General features: G+C 32.6%; 4 protein-coding genes across 4 annotated transcripts; 3 read left to right on the top strand and 1 right to left on the bottom strand.

Moving 5' to 3' along the window:
• The first annotated feature begins 2,040 nt into the window (after nucleotides 1-2,040).
• LOC123222993 (28S ribosomal protein S33, mitochondrial-like) lies at nucleotides 2,041-3,647 on the top strand. Its single transcript, XM_044646036.1, has 2 exons — nucleotides 2,041-2,219; nucleotides 2,977-3,647. Exon 2 carries the CDS (start codon nucleotides 3,037-3,039, stop codon nucleotides 3,343-3,345), a length of 309 nt encoding a protein of 102 aa, XP_044501971.1. The 5' UTR covers nucleotides 2,041-2,219; nucleotides 2,977-3,036; the 3' UTR covers nucleotides 3,346-3,647.
• A 585-nt stretch (nucleotides 3,648-4,232) lies between these two features.
• Nucleotides 4,233-6,480, bottom strand: LOC123223875 (transcription termination factor MTEF18, mitochondrial). The gene has a single exon (XM_044647331.1). The coding sequence runs from the start codon at nucleotides 6,418-6,420 to the stop codon at nucleotides 4,720-4,722; it is 1,701 nt and encodes a 566-aa protein (XP_044503266.1). The 5' UTR covers nucleotides 6,421-6,480; the 3' UTR covers nucleotides 4,233-4,719.
• A 21-nt stretch (nucleotides 6,481-6,501) lies between these two features.
• Nucleotides 6,502-7,652, top strand: LOC123223302 (poly(rC)-binding protein 1-like). Its single transcript, XM_044646442.1, has 5 exons — nucleotides 6,502-6,526; nucleotides 6,609-6,658; nucleotides 6,749-6,922; nucleotides 7,135-7,236; nucleotides 7,440-7,652. Exons 1-5 carry the CDS (start codon nucleotides 6,502-6,504, stop codon nucleotides 7,650-7,652), a joined length of 564 nt encoding a protein of 187 aa, XP_044502377.1.
• Nucleotides 7,653-20,390: 12,738 nt separating this feature from the next.
• LOC123222878 (homeobox-leucine zipper protein HAT3) lies at nucleotides 20,391-22,902 on the top strand. Its single transcript, XM_044645890.1, has 4 exons — nucleotides 20,391-20,812; nucleotides 21,035-21,342; nucleotides 21,432-21,511; nucleotides 22,311-22,902. Exons 1-4 carry the CDS (start codon nucleotides 20,644-20,646, stop codon nucleotides 22,645-22,647), a joined length of 894 nt encoding a protein of 297 aa, XP_044501825.1. The 5' UTR covers nucleotides 20,391-20,643; the 3' UTR covers nucleotides 22,648-22,902.
• The last annotated feature ends 1,278 nt before the right edge of the window (nucleotides 22,903-24,180 follow it).

Raw genomic sequence — 24,180 nt, 5'->3', positions numbered from 1 at the left:
TGAATCACATCTCGCAAAACAAATCATATTGGTCATTTGTTATTTGTATAAGAAGAAGAATGATGGTCAAAATGGGATTTGTTGACTCGAAAAGTATTAGATTCTGAATATTTATTTATTTGACCCGAATTTAAATTTTAAAGCGAACATCGATAAATATTAGAAATCGAATCTCTTACCAAAGTATAATATAAGTTATACAAAAGACGTTTGTTATGATATGTTTCGAATATTTAAATCTATGTTTCGTAAAGAATCGAAATTAGGACTTTGACAATTCATGAGTCTGAAATTGATCTAAATTAGATAACGGAAATATATTACCTACATAAAATATATTATTGGAGATTTTAGGTTTGATAAACTATTTCTTGGTTAAAATGCTATGACACATTACTAGATATTTATCATAATCGTTGAGTTTTCAAATACACTTTCGAATCATCCGAAAAAAAACTCATGGTTATGCCACGATAAATCTAAAGGGTCATACCAATAAACCAAGCTTACGAGAGTGAGAATTAATTATTCGAGATTGGCTAGCACCTTCTAAAGGATAATAAAAATTATATAAAATGTTACATGAATGCAAAAATAACATCTTAAATGTTTAAGTGTTAATGAGATGGAATTAATGTGACTTATATATATATATATATATATATATATATATATATATATATATATATATATATATATATATATATATATATATGCATGACAAGTTTTTAAATCAATATTTTGATAGGGCAAAAGTAGAATTTTAGAAAACTACAAGTAATAAAAGAATTAAGTTAGTTCATTCAAAATAAATTAGTTAATTTTAAATTAAAAATTATCTCATTAAAATTGCAGAACTTTCTCCCCTCTCTCTACCTCACAACAAGGGTTATCTTTTAGCTTGGTAGTAAACTTTCTTTAGAGGTTTTACAAGTGAAAGACTGATTTCATTGTCCTATATCTATATAGAAAGCAAATAAGTAAATAAAATGTTTATCTTTTCTCTATTTTATAAATGCATGTTTTGATTCTTTCTCTTTTGACATATATATTTGTTTTGCATTTATTCTTTTCACCCAATCTCTACACTTTCTCCCCTCTCCAAAATATGGTATTGACTTTTCTTTCGCACTTATATATCATTAGGTGAAAGTAGATATCTTTAAGGATGTCAAATGAATTTACATAACAATAGAGTCATGTTAAATGAATTAACATCTCTTCAAGTTATAAAGTTGTGTTATGATACAAATACTTGGAAGATTATCATATGGATGTTTGTAAGGATAATATCCACTAACACATGCGCACAATTGGGTGTGGAAGAGAGGTACATGACCAAGTCAGAGAGGAGTTTTTCATGATCAATAATGAATAAAGGATTAAGTTATTCATGTATACATTGATCAAGATGTCAAACAAATAAAACAAATAAATGTCAAACAAATGGGATGGCTCATAGGTAGGCCAACCCACTTTACACTAATATCAAGATGTCATACATGTCAATTTATAATCAATATCTTATTTGATCCCTTCTTTTCTATCGTTAATAGGTTAAAACAAAATAATTACTAAGAAATTAAAATCCAACAAAAGGTTAAAAAAAAAAAACCTCATTGAATCCATCTCTACGTGGTGATTATATTATTCTCCAAAACTATTAATGTTTTATATAAATTATGTAAGCTTTGGTACATAAGTTACTTGATGTAACATTGTTAGTGGCATGCTAATAAATTTTATCGAAGATTCAAAAAAATTGTAAACAATGTATGCTATTATTAATAGCACCACTTATATGTCGGATTAGATTTAATTCAAATTATTTTATTTGGATTTAAATAAATCAAACTCAAAATAATTTAGGTATTTGAATTTAAATTAGACATCAGATTTAATTTTTTTTTTAGTGAAGTTTAATTATTAATCTTGATATACAAACCAAAGTGAGTGATTGTTTTATTTTCTATCGTCTTAATAATATGTATAAATTCAGATGCTACCCCAGTGAACTGAGAACTCACCCTATACCCCCACCACGCGATAAATTCACCCCTTGTTTAACATGGGAACCCATAGAAATAATGAATCTTGATGGCCCTTCCCTAAGCCCTATCCGAATTCTTTGACATCGTAAAACTCTTCTATCATAATCTCTTCATTTACGGTCCCGTTCCGGCGGCAACATCGTTTTAAGTCCTTGCCGGCAGCAATATGTAAGCATTGATTTTGTTTCTTCACTCTTCTATCTTATCAATTTGTTTCTTTTAACTCTCAAGATAACATGAACAGATTATTTCCGTTCTAATTTCAAGTTGGTTGATTGATTGATCAGCTCTCGTCAACTGGATTTGTTTGAACGTTTTCAGAATTTTTGTTGCAGTGTCTAGATTTTGTTATGGACATGGTTAACTTTATTTGAATTGGAACTTAAAATTGTGAAAGGATTTAGTTGGTTCATAAACAACTTATTCATGGAAGAGGGTTAAATATTCTAAATGGTAAAATTAGTTAGATCAATGACACGTTAGTTTAATATCTAGAACCAATTTTGAGTCTAATTAGAGCTTTAGTTTGAGCTTATTCAAACTGATACAACTTGGATCAAATCTACCTTATGTTAGCTGATTCATTCCATACAAAGAAAAAATGAGCTCAATTGTATTCTATTTATACTTTTGTTTTTGTACTTTATTTGAGTAATCAATGTACTCAACTTATACGCCAGGCCCTGAAACACATTTTGGATAAAAATCTGCTTTTAGGTATTGTCTGTCCTGGCTACATCAACCAGTAGTCTGTCCTTTAGTATTTCTATAAAATCAACATTTATCTACTGGGATAACCGAGTTGATTTCAAACGCTGTGTTTGAAATTTGCAAGGGTCTCAACTGAAACCTTCATTGTTGTAAATAAATTTTACCCTAAAGAGACTTCTAACTTCTCCAAATGTTTCTATCCTTGATCTTGTAGTGGCAGAGGTGTTGAAGGGAAAAACCACTGAAAAAGAAATTTAGATGAATACTGGAGGAGATGAGTGGCAATAGTCTTAAGAATGTGTTGGCTGCAGCAGTTGTAACAGGGGTGACTGAAGCTAGGGCAAGGATCTTTGGACATGTACTGAACCCAACGGGACAGAGATCTCCCCACAAGCTTTTACGCAAAAAGCTCATTGGTGAGAAAGTTTCACAATGGTACCCATATGACATCAAGAAGGACGACCCCCTTGTCATGGCCAGACAGGAACAAGAGCGCTTATCCAAGCTTGAAATGTTGAAGCGGCGTGGCAAGGGACCACCCAAGAAGGGTCAAGGAAAGCGTGCTGCCAAACGTAACAAGTAGAGATGGTCCCTGTTGAGTGCCATTCGAATTTGGATGTAGTTGATGTTAAGGAAATCTTTGCTTAATGTTGCATAGACTCCAAAAACATTTGTAGATTTTACTAATTTTGATCGGATTTTAGAATATGGGGAAAGCAACAATTCTCTGTGGGCATCCCCGCTCCTGTGAAAGGCTGTTTGTTAGTCATGATGCTTTTTCTTTCAACTGTTTTATCCTGGTTTGCAGCGGTCTAGGGTTCTATTAGATCGGTGGAATATTTTTAAAGTTATGTAATGCTCAACCCATTCTTGTCTTTGCCATCAGTTCTGCATCTTCTGAGTATTTTACTGTACTTTTTAGTGTGGGGAAAAATAATTATTTACAAAAACAATCATTTTTTAAGCTTCCAGAGCAATCATGTCCAGGAAACAACATAAGAATGCAGGGGTGGAAGAATTTTTATGTAATGCTGCATTTGTTAATGTTTTTGCCTCCTGGTCTGCATCTGGGCCCGTAATAACCCAGACGATCTTCTGAAATTTGCTGACCTTCATTTGAAGTGAGCATATAAACAATATTTTCAAATCTTGACCAGACACAATATATAACCAAACAGAACAAAATTGTTGTTTGGTGGGTACTAGCAATTGCAAAGTTTAACATGTCAATGTCAACATGACAATTTCATTGAATTGATTCAATGATTGATCTACAATCTAATATAATTTGTTTAATTCATTTGTAAATTAATCTGATTTAATCACTAATTAAACATTAGATATTGACCTAGACCAAACCGACCATGGAGACTCAGTTGAACCAATTCTCCCAACCAGTCTGGTTCGGGTTTTTAAACATGGACTGAAACAGGTAGAAAACGAGGGAAAATATTTGCATTTCTTCACGCAGGCGCCAATCAATTTCGCTTTTTATTTTTCTATTCGCCAATAAAAGAATTCATCATAAACAAATAGAATCAATGATAAGTATAAAATGCCGTAATTAGCAGCTGTTATATTGCATTCAGTGGACGCCACTCAACGTGCTATGACTTATAAGCCGGCATTGGTGCCTATATTGATGACAAGCAATCTACATAGTCTTCAGCTTCAATATCATCTTAGTGGTTTACAAGGAGGATCTGCAAAAAATTGGAAATGCTATTGCGGCATGTCAGATACCAATTGGCAGAACTTTCCAAGAAAGTTGACATAATAATTTCTAGACGATACTAGTGCAGTGGTCTATTGAGAGCTGACTCAGTTGAAAAAGCAGCTCTTGAATAAACTCGAAATGGGTGATTTGGCTTAAGATTTTCTTGTTACTGAATAAAAATAATTATGGATGATACCCTCAATGATATTTACTGAACTTCATCATTGACAAAAATGCCTTCTACTTTAAGCTATTATTATGAGGTCTTTTGCGCAGGAAACACTCAAACCACAGCTTTGGAGCAGCTGGGTGAATTCTATAAACGCGAGTAATGAAACTCTTTTCACTAGTAGCAACCATGCTTCCAATGGAGTAATTTTTAGATGACAAACCTTTCTCTATAAGCCACATGTGGAATTTGTACCTGGGCTTAATCCTGTACTGTAAGTCAAAACACAAAAATGTCGGGAACTTATCAAGGTAATCCAAAGAAGCACCCATGTGCTGGCAGAGGAAGTCCACCTTCTGTTCTATGGTTTCAGGATTCTGGTTCAGAACCTTTGGAGACAATCTTATCATTGTACAGACCTTCGAGAATTCAATCCCACAGCGGAGAAGGCAATCAAATCTATCTTGCAACTCACTACAAGATCCATGCAAGTGAGCTAATACCTTCATAGTCAAAGCATTTTCTCCATAACCAATTCCATGCAAGAATGTCAACTTGTTCATAGTATAAAGACGCAGTTTTGAAGATTGGACCCTCTCCAAGCCATCCCTAAATTCCTTATTGAAATCTTCATCAGGATTGCTTAAGGCATAATTTCCTAACAGTTGATGATTTCCATTCCTGATCTTGTCAAAGAACCAATCTTGCAGATTTGCTGCCCTCATGACATGAGGCAAATTAGCCATTTTATTTCTTCCCAATATATAGGGGTACTTTTCGGATATAGATTTCACTTCCTTTGTACTCAGGCCAAAATGACTGAATAATCCTTCCACAGAAATCACTGGTGTCTCCAAATCAAAACTCAGGATCTCTGGGCATTTAAGAAGCAGCAAAGCTACATCCACCTTCCTAACCCCAAATCTACAAAAGTACTCTAGCTTTTGAGCCAATACCTCTTCTGAATGATCAATTAATATTCTTTTATTCTCAGCCAACAATTCACCTAACTTCCCCTTCTCACAACCCAAATCATAAAACAAGCGAATCTTCCTACAAAGCTCATACCAAGAATCCACATTTTCTTCTGCCCAACTCACCAAATCAAAATCCACAAAAACCCGTTTCAAATCATCAAACAATTCATCATCATCAACCAACAACACATGAGGAAAAGCCAAACACACACCAATCACAATAACATTACTAAACCCATGATCATTTTTAAAACCATAAAGCCTAGACGTTATATCTTCACAGCTCTTACTAAAAATCAATACTTCCTCTTTATACAACCTCCCCAACATATTCCAAGGAAACCCAAAACTCGAAAGCGCACCAGCAGCATCCAAAACACTCCGATCCTCCGAAAAGAAAAACTTATTAGCAGGCAAAAATTTACCTACTTCACTATAGTGTATTCCAATACTTTCAAAGAAAAACTCAAATTCGTTAATGGGGTAGTACCTGAGGAATCTAACGATGGACTTAGAGAAATCAGAAGTTTTATAAGCAATAACGGCATTAGAAATGAGACTGAATAGATTGTATACAGAATTCCTGCTAATGTGATCTGCGTAAGCGAAAGGTATGAACTTTGTGTGGTGGAGATAATCGGTAACTGCTTGTTGCGCTTCTTTGATGGCTCGTTGTTTGTACTTTGTTGGGATTCTTGGAAGCTTTGGTAGCGAGCTCAAACGGCGGGAAAAGATTGAGTATACAGATTCAGAGATGCGCATTGTTGTAACGAGGTTTAGGGTTTTGGCTTTCATTGGATTTTGGGGCTTTACTCGGAGGTCTTAAAACCTGTTTCAGACAAAACTTTTTTTATTTTTCAATTTTCTTAAGAGTAAATGACATATTCCCACCCAATGTCTGGTATAATTGCCCGCCTTTTGTGTACGAAAATTGAAAGGACAATAGAGTAATTTCACAAGTTGCTTGACATTGCCATTGCCAGGGTTTTACTCTTTCATCTCTCGAGCTGTGGCCGATCCAGGCGAAATTCCAGTAAATCCCTGAGAATCCCCCGCAACTGTAATCGTCGCCGGCACCGAATACAAAACACAGCCTGATTTCACCGGAAATCGCCATCGTCAGGATGGACAGTGCGAAGAGACAGGTTCAAAACGGAGTGCTAAAGCAGAAGACGTGGTGTTTCGAATAGTGGTGCCTTCTAGGCAGATCGGAAAGGCCATTGGAAAACAAGGACATAGAATCCATAAGATTCGAGAAGAAACCATGGCCACTTTTAAAATTGCTGATGCTATTGCCGTACGTTCTTAGATTATTTTTTTAATTGTATGATTGTGTTTTAAATTAGGGTTTTCATTTGCTTATGTGCTAAAATCCACAGCATTTTCTTAAAACTCTGAACTCAAAATCCAATAACGTGGTAGAGTTCTAATTCCGCCTAAAAAAATAATGCACGGAGGAGACCGACTGTATTAATGTGAAGTTTTACAAGTGAATAATGTGTTGAACAGCGACATGAAGAGCGAGTGATTATTATAAGTTCTAATGACAGTGACGACTTGGTCTCTGATGCTGAAAATGCGCTCCAACCAATTGCCACATTGATTCTAACGGTAATTTTTTGCTTTACATTTAAGAATTAGTTTTAGAAACCTGTATCTACTTCATATTTGAATTGCGAATTACAAGAAGTTGTCATAGGTGAGAGGAAACTGCTGCTGTGAAGTATCTTTATTCGTCTAGACATAACATCTATTGGCCCCTAAAAGATTATGAGCTGAGTAATGGAACTTTTGCTTCATTCCGTAGATAACAGGATGATGATAGCAATGTAGTAACTTCAAAAGTAACTGCAGGGCATATGGCTGCTAACGCTACAAGAGTTTTGGTTGCTGGATCACAAGCAGGTTGTCTAATGCGGATGTCCGGTCAAAATACTGTTAAATTGAGGAATTCTTCCAGTGCCACAGTTGTGATTCTTGCTCCAAATCAATTACCTTTATTTGCACCTGCTCATGAATCTCATTGAGTTGTACGGGTGAGATGTTATGTGTTCAATTTTTTTTTCTCACATGCAAGAATCATATACAAAGTCAGGAAATCCCTTTTGTCTTGCTATATTCATTTTTTTTTTTTCTTGTGTTGATGAATAATGATAAAATATTTGTTAAACTCATATCAGGTGATGTTCCTGTAGTGTTAAAGGCATTGATAGAGATTGGTTATCAGCTCAAGTCTTCCACTGAACTTTGACATTGCTTGATTGTTGTTAGAATAATATTAATCAGGAATTTAATTTAATTAATAGAGATGACAATGGGATGGGGAGGGGAGGGTTCCCTTTCCTCATAGGTGGGGCACATCCCCATCCCATTATGGGGATGTAGGGGAATCTCGGTCCCCTATCCACGGGAAATAATTCTCTCCCCATATCCTTCCCTTTCCTCACCCCTCCACTTGAGTGCTACTACAATAATGTCATTTTAGTAAATAATTAAAAGTGTAATGGATATCTTCGTAAATTCAACTTTAGAAATAAGTGCGAGGCAGGAAGGGGATGGGGTGAGGCAAGATGTACCTATCCTCATCCTCATTTTTAGGGATTGTTTTTGTCCCCATCCCTGCTTATGTCAGGGGATTCCTTCCTTTTACTGTCGTACAAGGTGGGATGGGGCATTAGAGTCAAGTTGTCATCCATATGAATTAATATAATATTGTAATATATATTAGGAAAATAATTTTAGATATCAATTATGAAGATAATTTATGATTTAAGTAATATTTGATTGATTTGAAAAATAATTGATATGTGATGATATTTGGTATTTGATCCTAACGATTGGGATGAGATTAGGTTATTATAAAGGAAGTGTTGGATGGAAAGAAAGAGGAGGAAAGAAATATTGTTATTTGGGTATTTTGGGCAGCCTCTGATTGATAAGGAGGTTTAAGGGAAATTGACCTCTCTTATTGTCAGCTTGTTTTCTTTTAATATTAATAAAATTTGTGTTAGGTTCATATAAGTTTTTTTCAGTGTGGTAACCTTTTATGCTTTGGGACAGGTTAACTATGTATAATATATTCTTCAAATTCATTTTGTGTGAAGAAAACCCACCCTGACAAGTGATAACCATCAGCCTAACATGCAATTATACTGCAGTAACACCAGCACAACCATTTGTGGATCCTACTCAAGATTATTCTGTGCTTCTCAAGTCAAGTACTCTTAATCTTGAACTGCTACATTTTTCAGCTTTGCATTAAGGTTTAATATATAGTTATTTTTGTTATAGTGTTAGGTACCTGAATGAATTCCGGCAGCAGTTCCCCTGAATAATGGTGATTCCAGTATATACAATGTATTTCCAGATCAATGTAAACGGATTCCCTGCAATGAAAATCTGCTTTTATATTGAATATTCTATGATATTCGATATTCTTCCATTCTCCTCAACTCATTCAAACATTCCCAGGTCTGATTCATAAGTTAACAACAAACACTCAACAGCAAAAGACTTCATTCATTTATCACATTCCAAAAGTTACATGTATATATGTTTGTATCAATGAAATGCTAAATACAGAAGCTCAAATCACTACAACAGTACAGTACTTTTCCCAAAATGCAAATAAACTGCTGTCCATCAAAATAACCCTGCAGCAGTCTCCTAGGCACTGCGAGAGGCCTTATTCTCCCTTCTAACCAATGCTATTCCCCTCTGAACTCACTCCTGACTCTTCAGTCTGCCTTTTCTCCTTTTTGTTGCTCCCAACTACCAACCCTCTCACAGAAGCGTCCTGTTGCTTCACTGTGATTGGCTGCACTGATTCTTGTAAACTTGCCACCTGTTTGAGTTTCAAATTGCCAGGTGTACTCATTTTCTTGTCTCCCTTTTTGCTGCCAATTTGGGCCTTCCTTTTGCGTGGAATATAAACCCGAGACCTAATATAACCACATCATCTTTAGGACGACCAATCTTGCAGCTGAATATATGACATTTGAGATGATGATTTTGGTGACATTGATCAGTGGGCTGATTGGAAGATGTGGTTCCAGCATATCAAGGATCAGAAATGAATCTGCAGCAATGATTAGGGGAGGCTTATCTTTAATTCTTAAGCTGTTTTAATTTCTTTAGTTAATACTGCTCTTAATTCATTTGTTTTCCTTGCATTTCTTATATGCTCTTTGATCCTACTTCTTTTTAGGTGAACAGTGAAAAAGGTGAACAAAAACACGGGCATATTCAGTTTAGTGATAGTGCTCAATAGGTAAATCCGTTCTTTTCTTTTGTAGGGCGGAAAAGATGATCTTCATGTGTCTAAAATTGTTTCTAGAACTGATTAATGTATTTGAGTCATGTCTTCTGTCAAATTTATGCATATCATATTAGTAACTTCATTATTAAGAGTTTGAGGTTTCTTTTTTCAGAATCATTTTCTAATTGGTGACAAAAAATGTGGTGTATCCAGATAGCGAGATCAAAAACTTTGGTTTGGTTGAAGTTTGCCTAAATTTTGTAATTGCAAAATTTCATGCTCATTAATGAAGAAACCGGTGTGCTACTAGTTATACTTACCCAAAAAAAAAACAGTGCTAGTAGTTATGTCCAGTTCTTGGTTTAGAACTAGGGTTGGGTTTAATATGGGTTAAACCCAATCAAGTTCCAGCTCTATATTGGTTCGAATAAAAAAGGATCTAGTTTGAGATTAGTTCAAAACAATTTTATCTTGAATTCAATCCAAGTCAATACAAACAAAAATGTTCAAATCGGATCAAATTTGGTTTGTTTTATGACAACGAAACCAATTCTTTGCATGAACTTGAATCAACTCCAGCCCTATTAACAACTGGAATGTTGGCGCTCATCATTTTTTAGGCTTATTATCTACCATATGGAATAGGTAGCATTGGCAGAGCAGAGAGTTGATGAATATATGTATTCCCAGGTGATACAAGAAGCTGATGCCGAACACTCGGTGTAAATTTCCATGCCCTTCCTTTGAGTTAGATATTTTTATTTGTGAGTTATGTTTATATAGATAGCTAATGAAGATGCATTCATGCATAGATGATGAAGTTGAACTCAAAGATTTCTCTCTCTTGTTCTTTTTGTCGGATTTGTGATACCATGAAGATGAGCCGGTATGGCAATTGATAGTGGTAAATTTCGGGGTTCTTGAGTGTGTTTTTATTTTTAAATTTAATTGTAGAGGCAGGCAGCTCTATTCTACCGTTGTACCCAATTTGTATATGTTTAATATAAAAAATATCGTCAAATTTTCATCGACTCTTCCCCTTTTTTTTTTTTTTCTTTTCAATTGACTCTATATTTTATTATTATTAACCGTCACCTCTTAAGTTAAGCTATTTTATATATATTACATTGATCCAGTGTGCGTCTTGCAATACATGAAATGTGTCATACTTGATGCGAAATGTATAAAGAATAAATCATACATGATACTAAACACATATGTTAAAATTATCTGAGTCGGACGATATGCAAGCGATATTTTCAGCCTTAGATTCTGCATCAATTCAGTAAAATGGTCGAGCTGAAACAGAATATTTAACCAAATAAAAAAAAGTGTGGCCCCGGAGCCTCTTGTAATTGCTGGGTCCACGGGGAAACAATATATGCGAGCTAAGATTTGATAACATATTAAGCGCCAAATCCTACAGAGCTAGCCATGTGGAACTGACTTGCACAAGGGCATGCTTAACTCCAATCACAACCCATGTGAACGTGCTACCATCTCCAATCTCAAACGTGTTTCTCACTTCTACCCTTGCGTTACTAGATTTTTTTCCGTATTTGTAGCTCGCACGTGCAGTCACCGCCCAACTGAATGTTGATAAAAATCCCTGAAGTGGTAATCATTTCATCAGAAGGTGATGATTGCACCGTACGACGGTGAGCTGTTTTTGTTTGGAAAGATGACATGTGTGTGAAGTTTCCAAGCAAATGATTGGATTCCTGGATTATTATGAGTCTTGACCGGATTAAAAGTTTGACTGCAAGTGGGCACACGTGTGCCATGCTGTACTCCGTTGGTCTAATTTTAAAGTTTATTATTATATTATTAAATTTATAATCAATATATATATAAATATGTAAATATTTATTATTTTATTTTTAATTTAAAATTATTTAATTATATAAATATGTATATATTTATATATATAATTTTATAAGTTAATAAATTATTTTTTATCCAAATTTAGGTGCAATCTTAAAGTCATATTTACGGGTTTAAAAAATTTGAAGTCTCATCCATTAATTAATTGAAGTTAAAATTTTCTGTTAGAAACAGAAGTAAAATCCTCGTTTCATTAATAATATTAAAAAATATCAAATTTATTATATTTTTTTTTCTTAAGTTTAAAAAATTAACATTTCACCAATTCTAAAGTTTTTTAACTTTGAAAAATTATATTTTCTTCTCTAAAACCTTAAAATTTTCTTTTTTTCCTCTAGGCAATTTCTTCGGTGATCTAGAAAGGACGATGACAAAACCTTTTTGTCGATCAATCATTTAGGATAGAGAGAGGAAGTTATTGGTGCCAGAGATGGTAATCGAAGAAGTGAAACAAAAATTTTGAAGAAAAATATGATTTTTTTAAATTAAAAAATTTTAGATAAAGATGAAGTTATTAATTTTTAAAATTTTTTAAAAAATATAATAAATTTTATAATATTATTAATAAAATAATAATGGAATGAAATTTTAAATTTTTTTATATATATATAATTTTGAGATAGCAGCCAAACTAGGGTGGAAGATAGCCCTGGCCCATAATTTTATTATAGATATACAAATACATTACAATCCCAACCACACAGGGAACTTCCTCTCAATTGCCTAATTTAGTACTGCATAGGGGAGTTTACGGATTACTTTTACCAAGCATGCAATTTATTCAGAATAAATTAAAATTGTCAATTGGTTTGGCAGCAATTTCACGTGTGGATCACATGGAAGACAAACGGCTATAGATATTGTCGTACGGTTGGAGACCCGGTGCTAGGCGAATTGTCGGAGGAGGATCCATCATTTATTTTCATAATTCCGCATCTGCCCTGCACGTGTGGAGACAAGACACGTGGGCACTCTTCAACTCTCATATGGCCACCACGGAAAGGCTTGAATATCTTAATTCTCTCTTTAAAAATTTTTTTTCAATTTTTATCTTATCCCTGATATAAAAATAATGGAAAATCATATTTAAAAAAAAAATCAAAATTTATAAAATTAATTTAATATTTAAAAGATATATAAGAAAGGGGGTGAATTATTAAAATTTTAGGGTGAAAATATTTTTATCATATCTCCAATTATAGAGATTTAATTCATCTCCATTAGAGACTCATTTTGAAATGTTGCAATATCATTCCTATTTATGAATAAATTTGAATTGAGTTAGCTTGAATTAAAATTTATATTCAATTTAATTGAATAAATTGAATTCAAACTAAATTTTAATTTAGCTCAAGGTTAAGTGTTTCCTAGCATCACTACACCATAATTCTTATATCTAGTATTTCATTTTTCTCTATTTTTTCAGCAATTTTTTTTCTAAAATTCTTTTTCCTCTATTTTTTCTAACTATTCTTATTCTTATTTTCCTTTGATTTCTTTTTAATTCAACTCTTCTCTTTTTCTCAATGATATTATTGTTTATTACTCGAGTCAACTAGAACTGGTCATTTTATATTCCATTTGTGTTTGACTTTACTTGTATTTATATTATTATACTATATATGACACCTATCATAGTAATTAAATTATATATCATATTATATTATATAATTTTTAAATAATAAAAATATAATTAACACATTATCAATCTATTATAAATACCTTCAAAATTTTAAAATTATATATATATATATATACTACTACATTATTAATTTTTAAAAAAAATGTATTAATTTGTATCATAAAACATATATCGTATTATATAATATATCTATTGTATTATACTAATTTGATAAATTTTATAATATATGTTATTTTATTTATATATATATATATATTATATTATAAAATACTCATAATATATAATAGAATATTGACATGACTGATAAAGCACGCACAAGGTTAACTATAGTGCCACCGCATGTTTGCAATGCAAGTAGTGATTAAATCATTAAAAAAAAACAAACATGACACGAGCAACTTAAAAGCTAGTAAAAAGAGGTTTAATTAATTATATATTTATTTTGGTAATTTTGAGGTGGTGGGGGTGCTCAATGATTGGTAAAGAAGGGTGTCTAGGCACTTGAGGCCTTGTAAAGTTGGGACCGACCACATGTCATAATATTATTCACACGTACTAAAACCACATGCTTGTCCACGTGAGCTCTGACAAAATTTTTATCGGCTTTTCATGTTTTACGCACATCTCTCCTCTCCTCACGTGATGGACAGTGGTCTTGATGGTAAAAATTCGTAAAATTAGTGGGATGGGATGATGATCTTTCAGAAGCAAGAAGAATAAAATGGGTTAAAAACCTGTAGTTACTACATTACCGTTATGTTGTCGGTACTTTAAAGATTTAAAGTTCACTAAAATAACAATATGATATGAAATGTAAAATTCCCCTTGTTACCTTGGGGTAGAAAAGAATCATGTATACATAGAGATAGATTATTGTTGTAATTACATGGAATGATATATCTAAATTATAATATAATGTATATAGACTAGACAAGACTAGACAGACATCATGGAATAATTGGGTCATTTTACAATAATAAGAAATAGAGATGAAACATGATTTTGTAATAATAAGAAATATAAATGACATGTTAAAATGATTATGATAAATGTTGAAATTGTCAAAAATCATTATTATTTTTAGATAAAAACAATTTTACAAATTTTTGAAATAAACCTGACCTGATAAGTGTTAAATGATATATCTACTCATAAAATACTCTTTACATAAAAACTAGTTGTTAATTGATTTAATCCTAACAAGTCTAATCACAAAACACATCCCTGCTTCAATAGCAAAGCAAAGCAAAGAAAATATAATATCAATCAAGACTGACTTTAGTAATTATATTGAAATTTTCTTTTTTTAATTTATTTAATCATTTGACAACCTCTTACCTGTGGAGTAATTTTTTGACAAGTGACTGACTATAAAAAAAAAAAAATGATAATAATAATAATAATAACACACACATTGATACACGTATAAATCTCTCATGTTTAAAAGATGCAATATTTCATACGTCATTTATTTATTTATTTATTAAACGAGAAAAAAAGCTAAAAGAAAAATTACAATAATCAATCATCGTCCAAGTTACGGAAGAAGCAACGGTTTCCAAGACCTTTATCTAGAATCAAATCCTTTTTACAACTGTTATGACATTATTCTTTGTAACTTTTATTTACACTCTCCTATAATACATTAATATCATAATCACAAACATCAAATCCTTAATAACACACCGAGTCACATTAATTAAAAATCTACTATGTACATCATCCTTTTGCATTTAATTTATTGGGTCTACATGTTGAGTTGAGCTATAGCCCAATATATTGGGTCAACTTGACAAAAACTCAGGCCTGGGGCACGATCTAAAACCCTCTAGATTGTGTCCCCATAAATCTTTAACAAGTCGGTTAACATGTTTTTACGTATCCCTCTATTAAATTATAATTTTTTTAAAGTATTTTTTAATATTTAAATACCAAACCGATGTGGGTTGTTCTAAATTTTTGGGGCTACAAGCCAAACAGTCAGACCCTCTTGTAACATCTCTAGCACTAATGGCTAATCTCATATATACGGTGAATTTGGTCAATAATTTTTGTATTAATTATTATGTTTTTTAATAGTAAATGCATGATAGGAGATCGCGTGGAGGTTGGAAAGTGAGAGTAGCATGAAATCGTGGAAGAGACGATAAGATCCAATGATTGTAGAGAAGCTCTTGTCTGGTTGTGAAGAGACACTATGACACGCACGAGTGTGATTGTAGGACCACGTGTTTCAAGTTGCCCATGCATCACATGTTCATGCACATGAAATTCATCTGCCTTCTTCACGTGACCCTCCACTCTTCGTTGTCTTGTCCCTCCCGTCATTACTACGACATCCTAGCTAGGCCCTCGCAGGTTAGCTGTATGTGGCGGTGCCCAATTCGTATTTGTCTTCTCAAAGAAACCAAGATCATTGACATTTATATACTGCATACATGATGCAATACAAAAAAATATATATATATATATATATATATATATTTTATAATATTAAAAATAATTAATAACATAATTAAAAGATATTTAAAAAAAATTATATGAAGGAGACTTAATTATACGTTTTTTTTTTATTTAAGGGATAAAATAGTAAAAATTTAATTTAATTTATAAAAAATTTTATATTTCAGTTTTCTTTTTTTAGTAAAAAACTTTATGATTTTAATCTATCCAATGAGAGTATATGATAATTTATAGTCTCTCTATTAAAAAAAAAAAAGTCAAAATTCAAATCTCTTCAACAAAATAAAAAGTAATAATTTAATACCTTCACATCTTAATTTCCTATTAAAAAGTCAATTTCCAATTTGACATTTATCTTTATTTTTTAATAAGAAACAATAATATTTATTATTAGAATTTTTTTATTTAAACTCATAAATTTGATATATAAGAAACAATTAGTTATTAGCTAAGGTAAAATATACAATCAAATATCAAACTTATTATTTATATGTATGTCGATTTAACGTTTTCAATATTATAAACGAGTAAAATTTGATTGTCATTGTAATTCTTCCAATCTTTTTACTTTATAATTATTATTTTCCATAATTATCATGAGATCACTTCCATGTTTGGCACACAATTACTCAATTGTAAAAGTTATGAGCATTAGGTGTATTATGATTTTCTATTCAATTACATAAATAACTCTTTTTCTATAAATTCAAAGATGTGTAAAGGTTAAAAAGACCATATTTTGTAACGTTTATATCGTAACTTTGCTATAATTTATTCGTATCAGTGGTGAATTAATGATAACATGAGACATTAAAAGTATATAATAAAATGATATTTGATTAATTGGTAGGACTTTTTTGTCGCTGAAATTGGAAAGAGAATCATGTGACAGTCACATTCATAGATTTACATAAAGATTTGGTGGATCAGACATATACATTTTCAAGTTGGCGCTGAGTTTCAATGATATTGGTCCAGATGCATTCAAGGATGAAAATCGTACACACCCCTTCCTTCTATGTAACTTAAATAAAATAAAATAAAATCTACTGCCTATCAAATAATTCAATATGCAAAATCCCTTCACTATGGTAATATTCATCTTATTACTAACATTATTGAGACTAAAGTTTTTAAAACTGGATTGAAGTAAAAACCGTTTTAAGTATTGGTTTCGATTAGACTGGTTGGACAATTTGGACTGACCGGTTCGATCGAAATTTTAATTGTATATAATAACCTAAAAAAATTATATTTAATTATATGTATTTTACATACTAAATTTTATATTATGTATACTTTTCATAATTAACAAAATATATATATTATTAAACATCAATTTAATAAATAATAACCACTAACTTTACATCAAAACAAAACATATATATTAATAAAATCAATTCAACAAATATATGCATTATTTCTAAAGCATTTATCTATCATTTGAAATAGAAATTTTGAGTAAATTATGTAGTAGAATTTTGTTGGCAGGCTTAATATTATAAACAGTATTGTTGGTTGAGTCATCAAAATAGTAATCTGTAAATATATATAGTTTGAACGTATATATAGCAATACTCAATAGGCAGCAAAGTTCAAAGTTTTTTCAAAATTTAAACCGTTTTTGTCATGAAATTAGGATTCATATCGAAAAAGAAGTTAGGATTCAAATGTTAAAACAGGATACAACAAACATCCATGACATGGTTGCAGATGGGACTTTCATTTGGAGAATTAAGGCAGCCATTCTGAACATGCGCTGTAGAGCCCGATTCTACAACTTTTTCAGTGAATTTAACAGTTTCAGTCAACTCAACATTTACTTGCACAATAGATAAATCATTAGTGAAATCATTGTCTTGTTTTCTATCCTCTATGAACTGACCCTCTTCAGTTCTAGCATTGCATTCATCTAGCTCTAGCCCTCAGCCCTTGGTTCATCTTCTTTATCAACTGAATTATTATGATGAGAATCAACTTCAAAAATATTATCATCAAAATCATGACTTTCATTGTCCTTGTCTCCAGAAACTTTAAGTTTATCCTCCATTTCCATGCTAATACCAAAATTTAGCTACAGTCGTCGACCACCCAGATTATCCTGTAAAGGAAAAGATTTTTGAACTTGCAACAAATAACAAAACCTAGCATCTTAGATAATGATACCGTATATTTTTTTCCTCAGAAAAAAATTGCTGCACCATGAAATGCAAGTTAAATATACCTAGAATATCGAATCATATTCGTTAAACAGTCGTCAGCAAGAGCTGAATCAATGAAGCTTTGAATTTGCGAAGTTGGAAGATGTCGTCAGCTGTAAGAACTACTCTTCTGCGTGCACAACAAAGAAGAAGAAAGTAGAAAGGAATAAAACTTTTGTTTTATATGCAAAACATTGAACCGGCAAGTAGCCTAAACCGGTTTGGACTGCGGTTCAAGTGCAAATCTGTGGTTTGACCTCGGTCTAATCCAATTTTTAACTTAAAACCATTCTATTATCTATAGTACTCATCTACAGTATCAGTTCACGGTTCGGCCAGTTCGACCGAATGATCTGATTCGGTTTTTCAATCACTGATTAAGACTATCAAAGATTATTTGATAATATTTTTAATCAATTTAAACAAACTCAAATTAAATTAACTATTATATAGTTGAATTGAGATTGAGTTAATTGATATTTGAGTTTGATTCAATTTAATTTGAATTTAATCTTAAATTATCAAATTAAGTTAGCTGTGTTTAGTTTTAATATTTGGCTCCAACTATCTCTAAAAGACACTGTTTATCATAACCATAGTAGTATTTATCTCATAATGATACCGTTTATTTTTAGTGGTCATCTTTTAACAACATACTTGATAAGCTCAAACGGGGGAAACCCAAATCAATTCATATTTTGACTGGATTCTGTTAGAATCTAAAGCTATCCCTACCACTGATTTATTGTAAATAGTAAGGGAGATTAAAAGCTGATATTTTTGAGTCAACGTCTAATCCCGTTCCCCGATAAGGTACAGAGGGAAATATGCAATGCAGATATGACATGTCTTTGTCAATAATGATATTTGCCAATATAAACCAAGAAACTGAAAAAGATTGTCTTGGTAAAAATCAAAAGGTCGCCAATCCTTCCTTCTACTAAATTTACTTTTTTTTTTTTTTTTTTCACTTTCTTTCAGTTGGAAAATGGCATTAATTATCATGAGTTAATACCCATTGGACGTTGAAATTTTGACCCATGAGACGAGAACATTACAAATCATTCAATTAAAAGGATATTAAAATTGCCTTGAAAACTGAAAACCAATTGCATGTTTCATTTATGGAGTTCCCATATTTACTCGGTTACTTATTTCTTCAACATTGAGCCCAGAGCCAAATCCCACGCGCCATCACGCTCTCCACACAAACACTTGGTTTGGTTTGGTTTGGCGTGGTGGAAAGGGATGGTTGTGTATTCTACCCAAACCTAAGTCGGACAAAATTGACTTGAATTTAAATCAAATTTAAATTTAAAGTATTAAATTTAAATTTAAATTTATATGAATTAATAATAAAATTATTAATAAAGTTACATGAATATGTCTAGAAAAAGGAATTATAAAAGAAAAAAATTAAAGAATTTATTTTTTGAGAAATAAAAACATCATTAAAAATGAATTTGTTAAAAAAATTTTAAAGATTAGACAGATTTAAATCAATTTAATTTTAATTTGAGTTAAAAATAATTTAAATAGAGTTTGATTTATTTAAATCATCTTAAGAAAAGCTCATATTTAAAGTATGCTAACTTAATTAAGGTTTAAATATATTAAATTTAAACTAAAATTTTAAGTTAATAACTTAGTTCAAATTAAATAATTGTTTGACATAATTGACTCAAAACTCTCAATGTTTAGTTATTTTCTTTTATAAATTTTTTTAATGACTTTTCTGTTATTTCTTAAAGCCATTATTGATGGCTGAAATGGTTCTAAACTCTAAATAAATCATTATAAATTTAAATCCATTTCAAACTTACCCTTATTCGGTGTAAGATTGATTTGCTTCCACCCATGACGAAAGGGTTTAGTTTGCTAAAATACATGTCTTGGTCCCCGGTAGTGGCGACTGAACCCTCATGGTTTAGATAGGGTCCCACATAAAATTGGAGGCACATGATTTACATCATGATCTGATGATTTCAGCGCGTGGCCTCGCGCGTAGCCTTATATTGTTGGTCAATAGTCAACGTGCAAGAAAGCCTCTTTTTAAGGGAAGTTTATTATAAAAACCTAGACAGGGGCTTTTACATTTACTTGATACATTAAAAGAACTCAGTTACAATGTATTTTAACCATGGTTAAATACAAAGTAACCATGGTTATGATATTTTAACCAAAGGTTAAGTCAGGCCCATCCCATACAGAACAATGCACATATCATCATTGAGCCAATATGGCCACTGAGGCACTGACACGAAAGTATAATTAAATTTCTCTCTCAGTGTCTTTATATATAGTCCCATCCCACCCATCCTTTCACCCTACTGCATAAAGCAAAAGGCTGTGATATCTCTCTCTGGCTGCGAAACCCAGCTATTTTTTAAAGCATACTTTTTTTCATCTCTGCCACTTCGTTTTCTCAGAATCCAAACACCAGGGCATTCGGGGCAAAAACCCAGATAAAGGAGGGAAAGTGTGCACTTTGTGAGGGTGATTTGTTTAGAAAGATAGACAAGGTAAGGCTGTTTGTTTGGTGTTTTTTCATCAGTGAGAAAGTGAAGAAGATGGGTGAGAAAGATGATGGTTTGGGGTTGAATCTTAGCTTGGGATGTGCAAGTGCAAGTCCAACAACTCAGCCTTCTTTTAAGTTGAATCTCATGGCTATGCCTTCTCATCATAACATGCAGATTCCTCACCAGAAAACTTCCTGGAACGAGCTGTTTTATTCATCAAGTATGTTCTTGTTCTTGTTATTATCTTTTATATATGTGTGTGTATGTACACACGCGCGCTTGCACACACACACACACACACACTCTATCTTACAAGTTTATCCTGGAAAATAAAAAATGTCCCCAGATCTGTGATCTTTGGCGTTTATTTTTCACAAGTTTCTTCTTTTGTTAGCTACATGTATTGATTGTTGTGACAATTTCCTAAATGAACTCTTTGCAGATCGAACCCGTGATACTAGATCATTTATAGGAGGAATAGATGTGAATATGGCACCATCAACGGTGGACTGTGATGAAGAAAACGGCGTTTCATCTCCAAACAGCACTGTATCTAGCATTAGCGGCAAAAGAAGTGAGAGAGAGCCCATTGGAGAGGAGACCGAAGCTGAGAGGGCTTCTTGCTCTCGTGGTAGTGACGATGAAGACGGAGGTGGTGCTGGTGACGCATCAAGAAAGAAACTGAGGCTGTCAAAAGAACAATCTTTCTTGCTTGAAGAGACTTTCAAGGAGCATAACACTCTTAATCCTGTGAGTGGCAATATTTTATGGCAATTTTTGATGGGATTGTGCTTGGAAAATGGACTTAAATTTGTTAATTGGTTGATTTTTTCTTGCAGAAGCAAAAGTTGGCTTTGGCAAAGCAGTTGAATCTGAGGCCTAGACAAGTTGAAGTGTGGTTCCAGAACAGAAGAGCAAGGTTAGTTATTGTTATTATAATATTTCCTTATAGGTATTCTTGTAATTTAATAAATTGCCAATTTACACAATTATAGGTCGACTAGGAATTTGTTGTCCATTTCAACAAAGAGTATTTCAAGGGATTTTATACCTTCGGTATTTACTGTTTCCGTTTGTTTATATTACTTCTAGGTCTGTGTTCGAATCAAGTTAGCACATTCTTGAAAATTTGTTTGGCTCATTTTGATTTCACTTGGGTCAAATTTGAACCAGTAGGGTTGACTTGATTTTAAAACTGAGATAAACTTGAGTTAGGGTGATTTTGACTCACCTGGCTTGCAATTCAATAAATATCTTGATTCAGTTTGAGTTTATTTTTAAACTTGATTCGAGTCTAGTTTTTTTCAAAACCCAATTACAGTCATATCAAACAATGATTAAATCGATGTTGTTTTGCCTATTGTTGGGCAAAATAATATTGTTTTGTTAGTGAGATATGAACTTAAGTTACAAATTTGAGTCATATATTGATTCAAGTTTCGAATTTCAAACTCGAGTTACCTTAACTTTGGCTCAATCAATTCGAATCAAACTCAATCATCCTATGTTTCATTTGAACCATATTTGACTGGAGGGGGTGTTCAGTTTTGGTTTAGTTCGTATCTATCCGTTATTGCTTCTTTATGAATTTTGTTATTTTTTTCCATCGCAGATGCACTTGCTATGTCATATGTTTCTTAGCTTTCAATTTCAATGCAATAAATGTGGTTGCCTTGTATGTGAAAGAAAATTTAAGTGGGTTGATGAAATTGGTCCAGGACAAAGTTGAAGCAGACAGAGGTGGATTGCGAGTACTTGAAGAGGTGTTGCGACACTCTAACAGAGGAGAACAGGAGATTGCAGAAGGAGGTCCAAGAGCTTAGGGCATTGAAACTTTCCCCACAACTTTACATGCATATGAATCCTCCAACCACGCTCACTATGTGCCCTTCATGTGAGCGAGTTGCTGTCTCCTCATCTTCGTCATCATCCTCTGCTGCAGCTGCCGCTCGCCTCCCCATGGGTCCTAACCATCAGAGGCCAGTGCCCATTAGCCCCTGGGCTGCATTGCCAATCCACCATCGTCCTTTTGATGCCCCTGCTTCGCGATCGTAGTCAAAGGACATATAAGGGTTAGAAGATAAATAATCAATGAAGAGTGATGATTAAGGTTAGGATTTGTTCATATAAACAAGTGAATCTGAATCTTTTATTTTAGATATTATCATTTAGATTTGATGCAGAGAATGTAGGTTTTAGTGGGAATTGACGGGGACAGTACTTTGTGATTCTAACGAAGTAAGGAACAATATCAGCTTATTCAACTTTATCTTATTGGTGCTTTTGGAATCTAAAAAGGTTTTCTGTTCATGTTCAACTTTATCAGCTTGTTCCTTTCTCTAATACTAAATAAATAATGTATTATCATTTAAACATAGTTTGCTTGGTATATAACCTATCATTTGCCGAATTCGAGTTAATGGGTAGATATTGTTAATTGAATCAAAAGTAAGCCAAAGTCGACATTGATCTGGGCCTTTATTGCGCTACACTCGTGGATTCCTTTCTGACTCAGTTTTAACAGCAACAATTTCTATAATTTTAGAAACCACCACAGGTTGCAAGCAGCAATAGATGACAAAGATAGTATTCTAACTGTTTAAGTTTGAATTTTAATTAAAGATTAAATTCATTTTTTATAAAATAAAATAAATTCAAATATTTGAGTTTAAAGTTACTTAAATTAAACATAAAGTAAAATGATATTTTTAATCAAATTTATTTTTTAGCTTTTCTATCTCAAATTGGCCTTATAATCACATCCCGCTGCTGCAGGCTGCAAGATGATGCAGTAGCCCGCGGAAAAGAATCCACTGGTGGCCGCCCCTATCACGCAAGGCCCAATCAGACTGTACATGTCATCCGTTGGATTTTGTCTCATACCGAAGCCTTCAGCATCCACAGCCGAAGGGTTTTTTTTTTTTTTTCTAATAGGGTATATTCGTAAACTTGATTAATTTATATGGAGTAGTAGTAAGGATCTGAAAGTTCAGAGAATTTATATTTAGAAATAATAATATTAGGTGCAATTATAACAAACATTAATTTAAGAAGGCCAAACGACTATTTCCCACCCAAGGTTTAGCGTATTTTCAAACGTCCCCTTTTTAACTATGGAAACACCAAACACCCACCCATGACCGGTTAGATTTAACAAAACCCTAACGGTGGTAAGGGTAAAATCGTTATTTTTGCTATAATATTAAAAATAAACTAAAATAGAATATAATTTTGTCCTCCTAAACTTTAAAAACTAAAATTTTCTCCCAGCCTAAGTTTTAAAAAATCGCAGTTTCACCCTAGGGTTTGGTTTTGAAATCTCCAACGACCTAGGGTGAAACTGTAGTTTTTTAAAACTTAGGCTGAGAAAAAATGTTAGTTTTTAAAGTTTAAGGGGGTAAAAAGAGATAGAAGTTTTAGACATTAGAGTTCTGTTAAATCTAACCGGCCATGGGTGGGTGTTTGATGTTTCTATAGTTAAAAGGGGGACATTTGAAGATACGCTACACCTTGGGTGGGAAATAGTCGTTTGGCCTAAATAAAACTTAAATTCAATATTGGTAAGTTTATCAACTTAAACTGACCCAC

Source organism: Mangifera indica, chromosome 8 (genome assembly GCF_011075055.1).
Source record: "Mangifera indica cultivar Alphonso chromosome 8, CATAS_Mindica_2.1, whole genome shotgun sequence".
NCBI lineage: Eukaryota > Viridiplantae > Streptophyta > Magnoliopsida > Sapindales > Anacardiaceae > Mangifera > Mangifera indica.
Note: the sequence above shows the minus strand (reverse complement) of the source record. Positions and strands in the feature narration are given on the sequence as shown.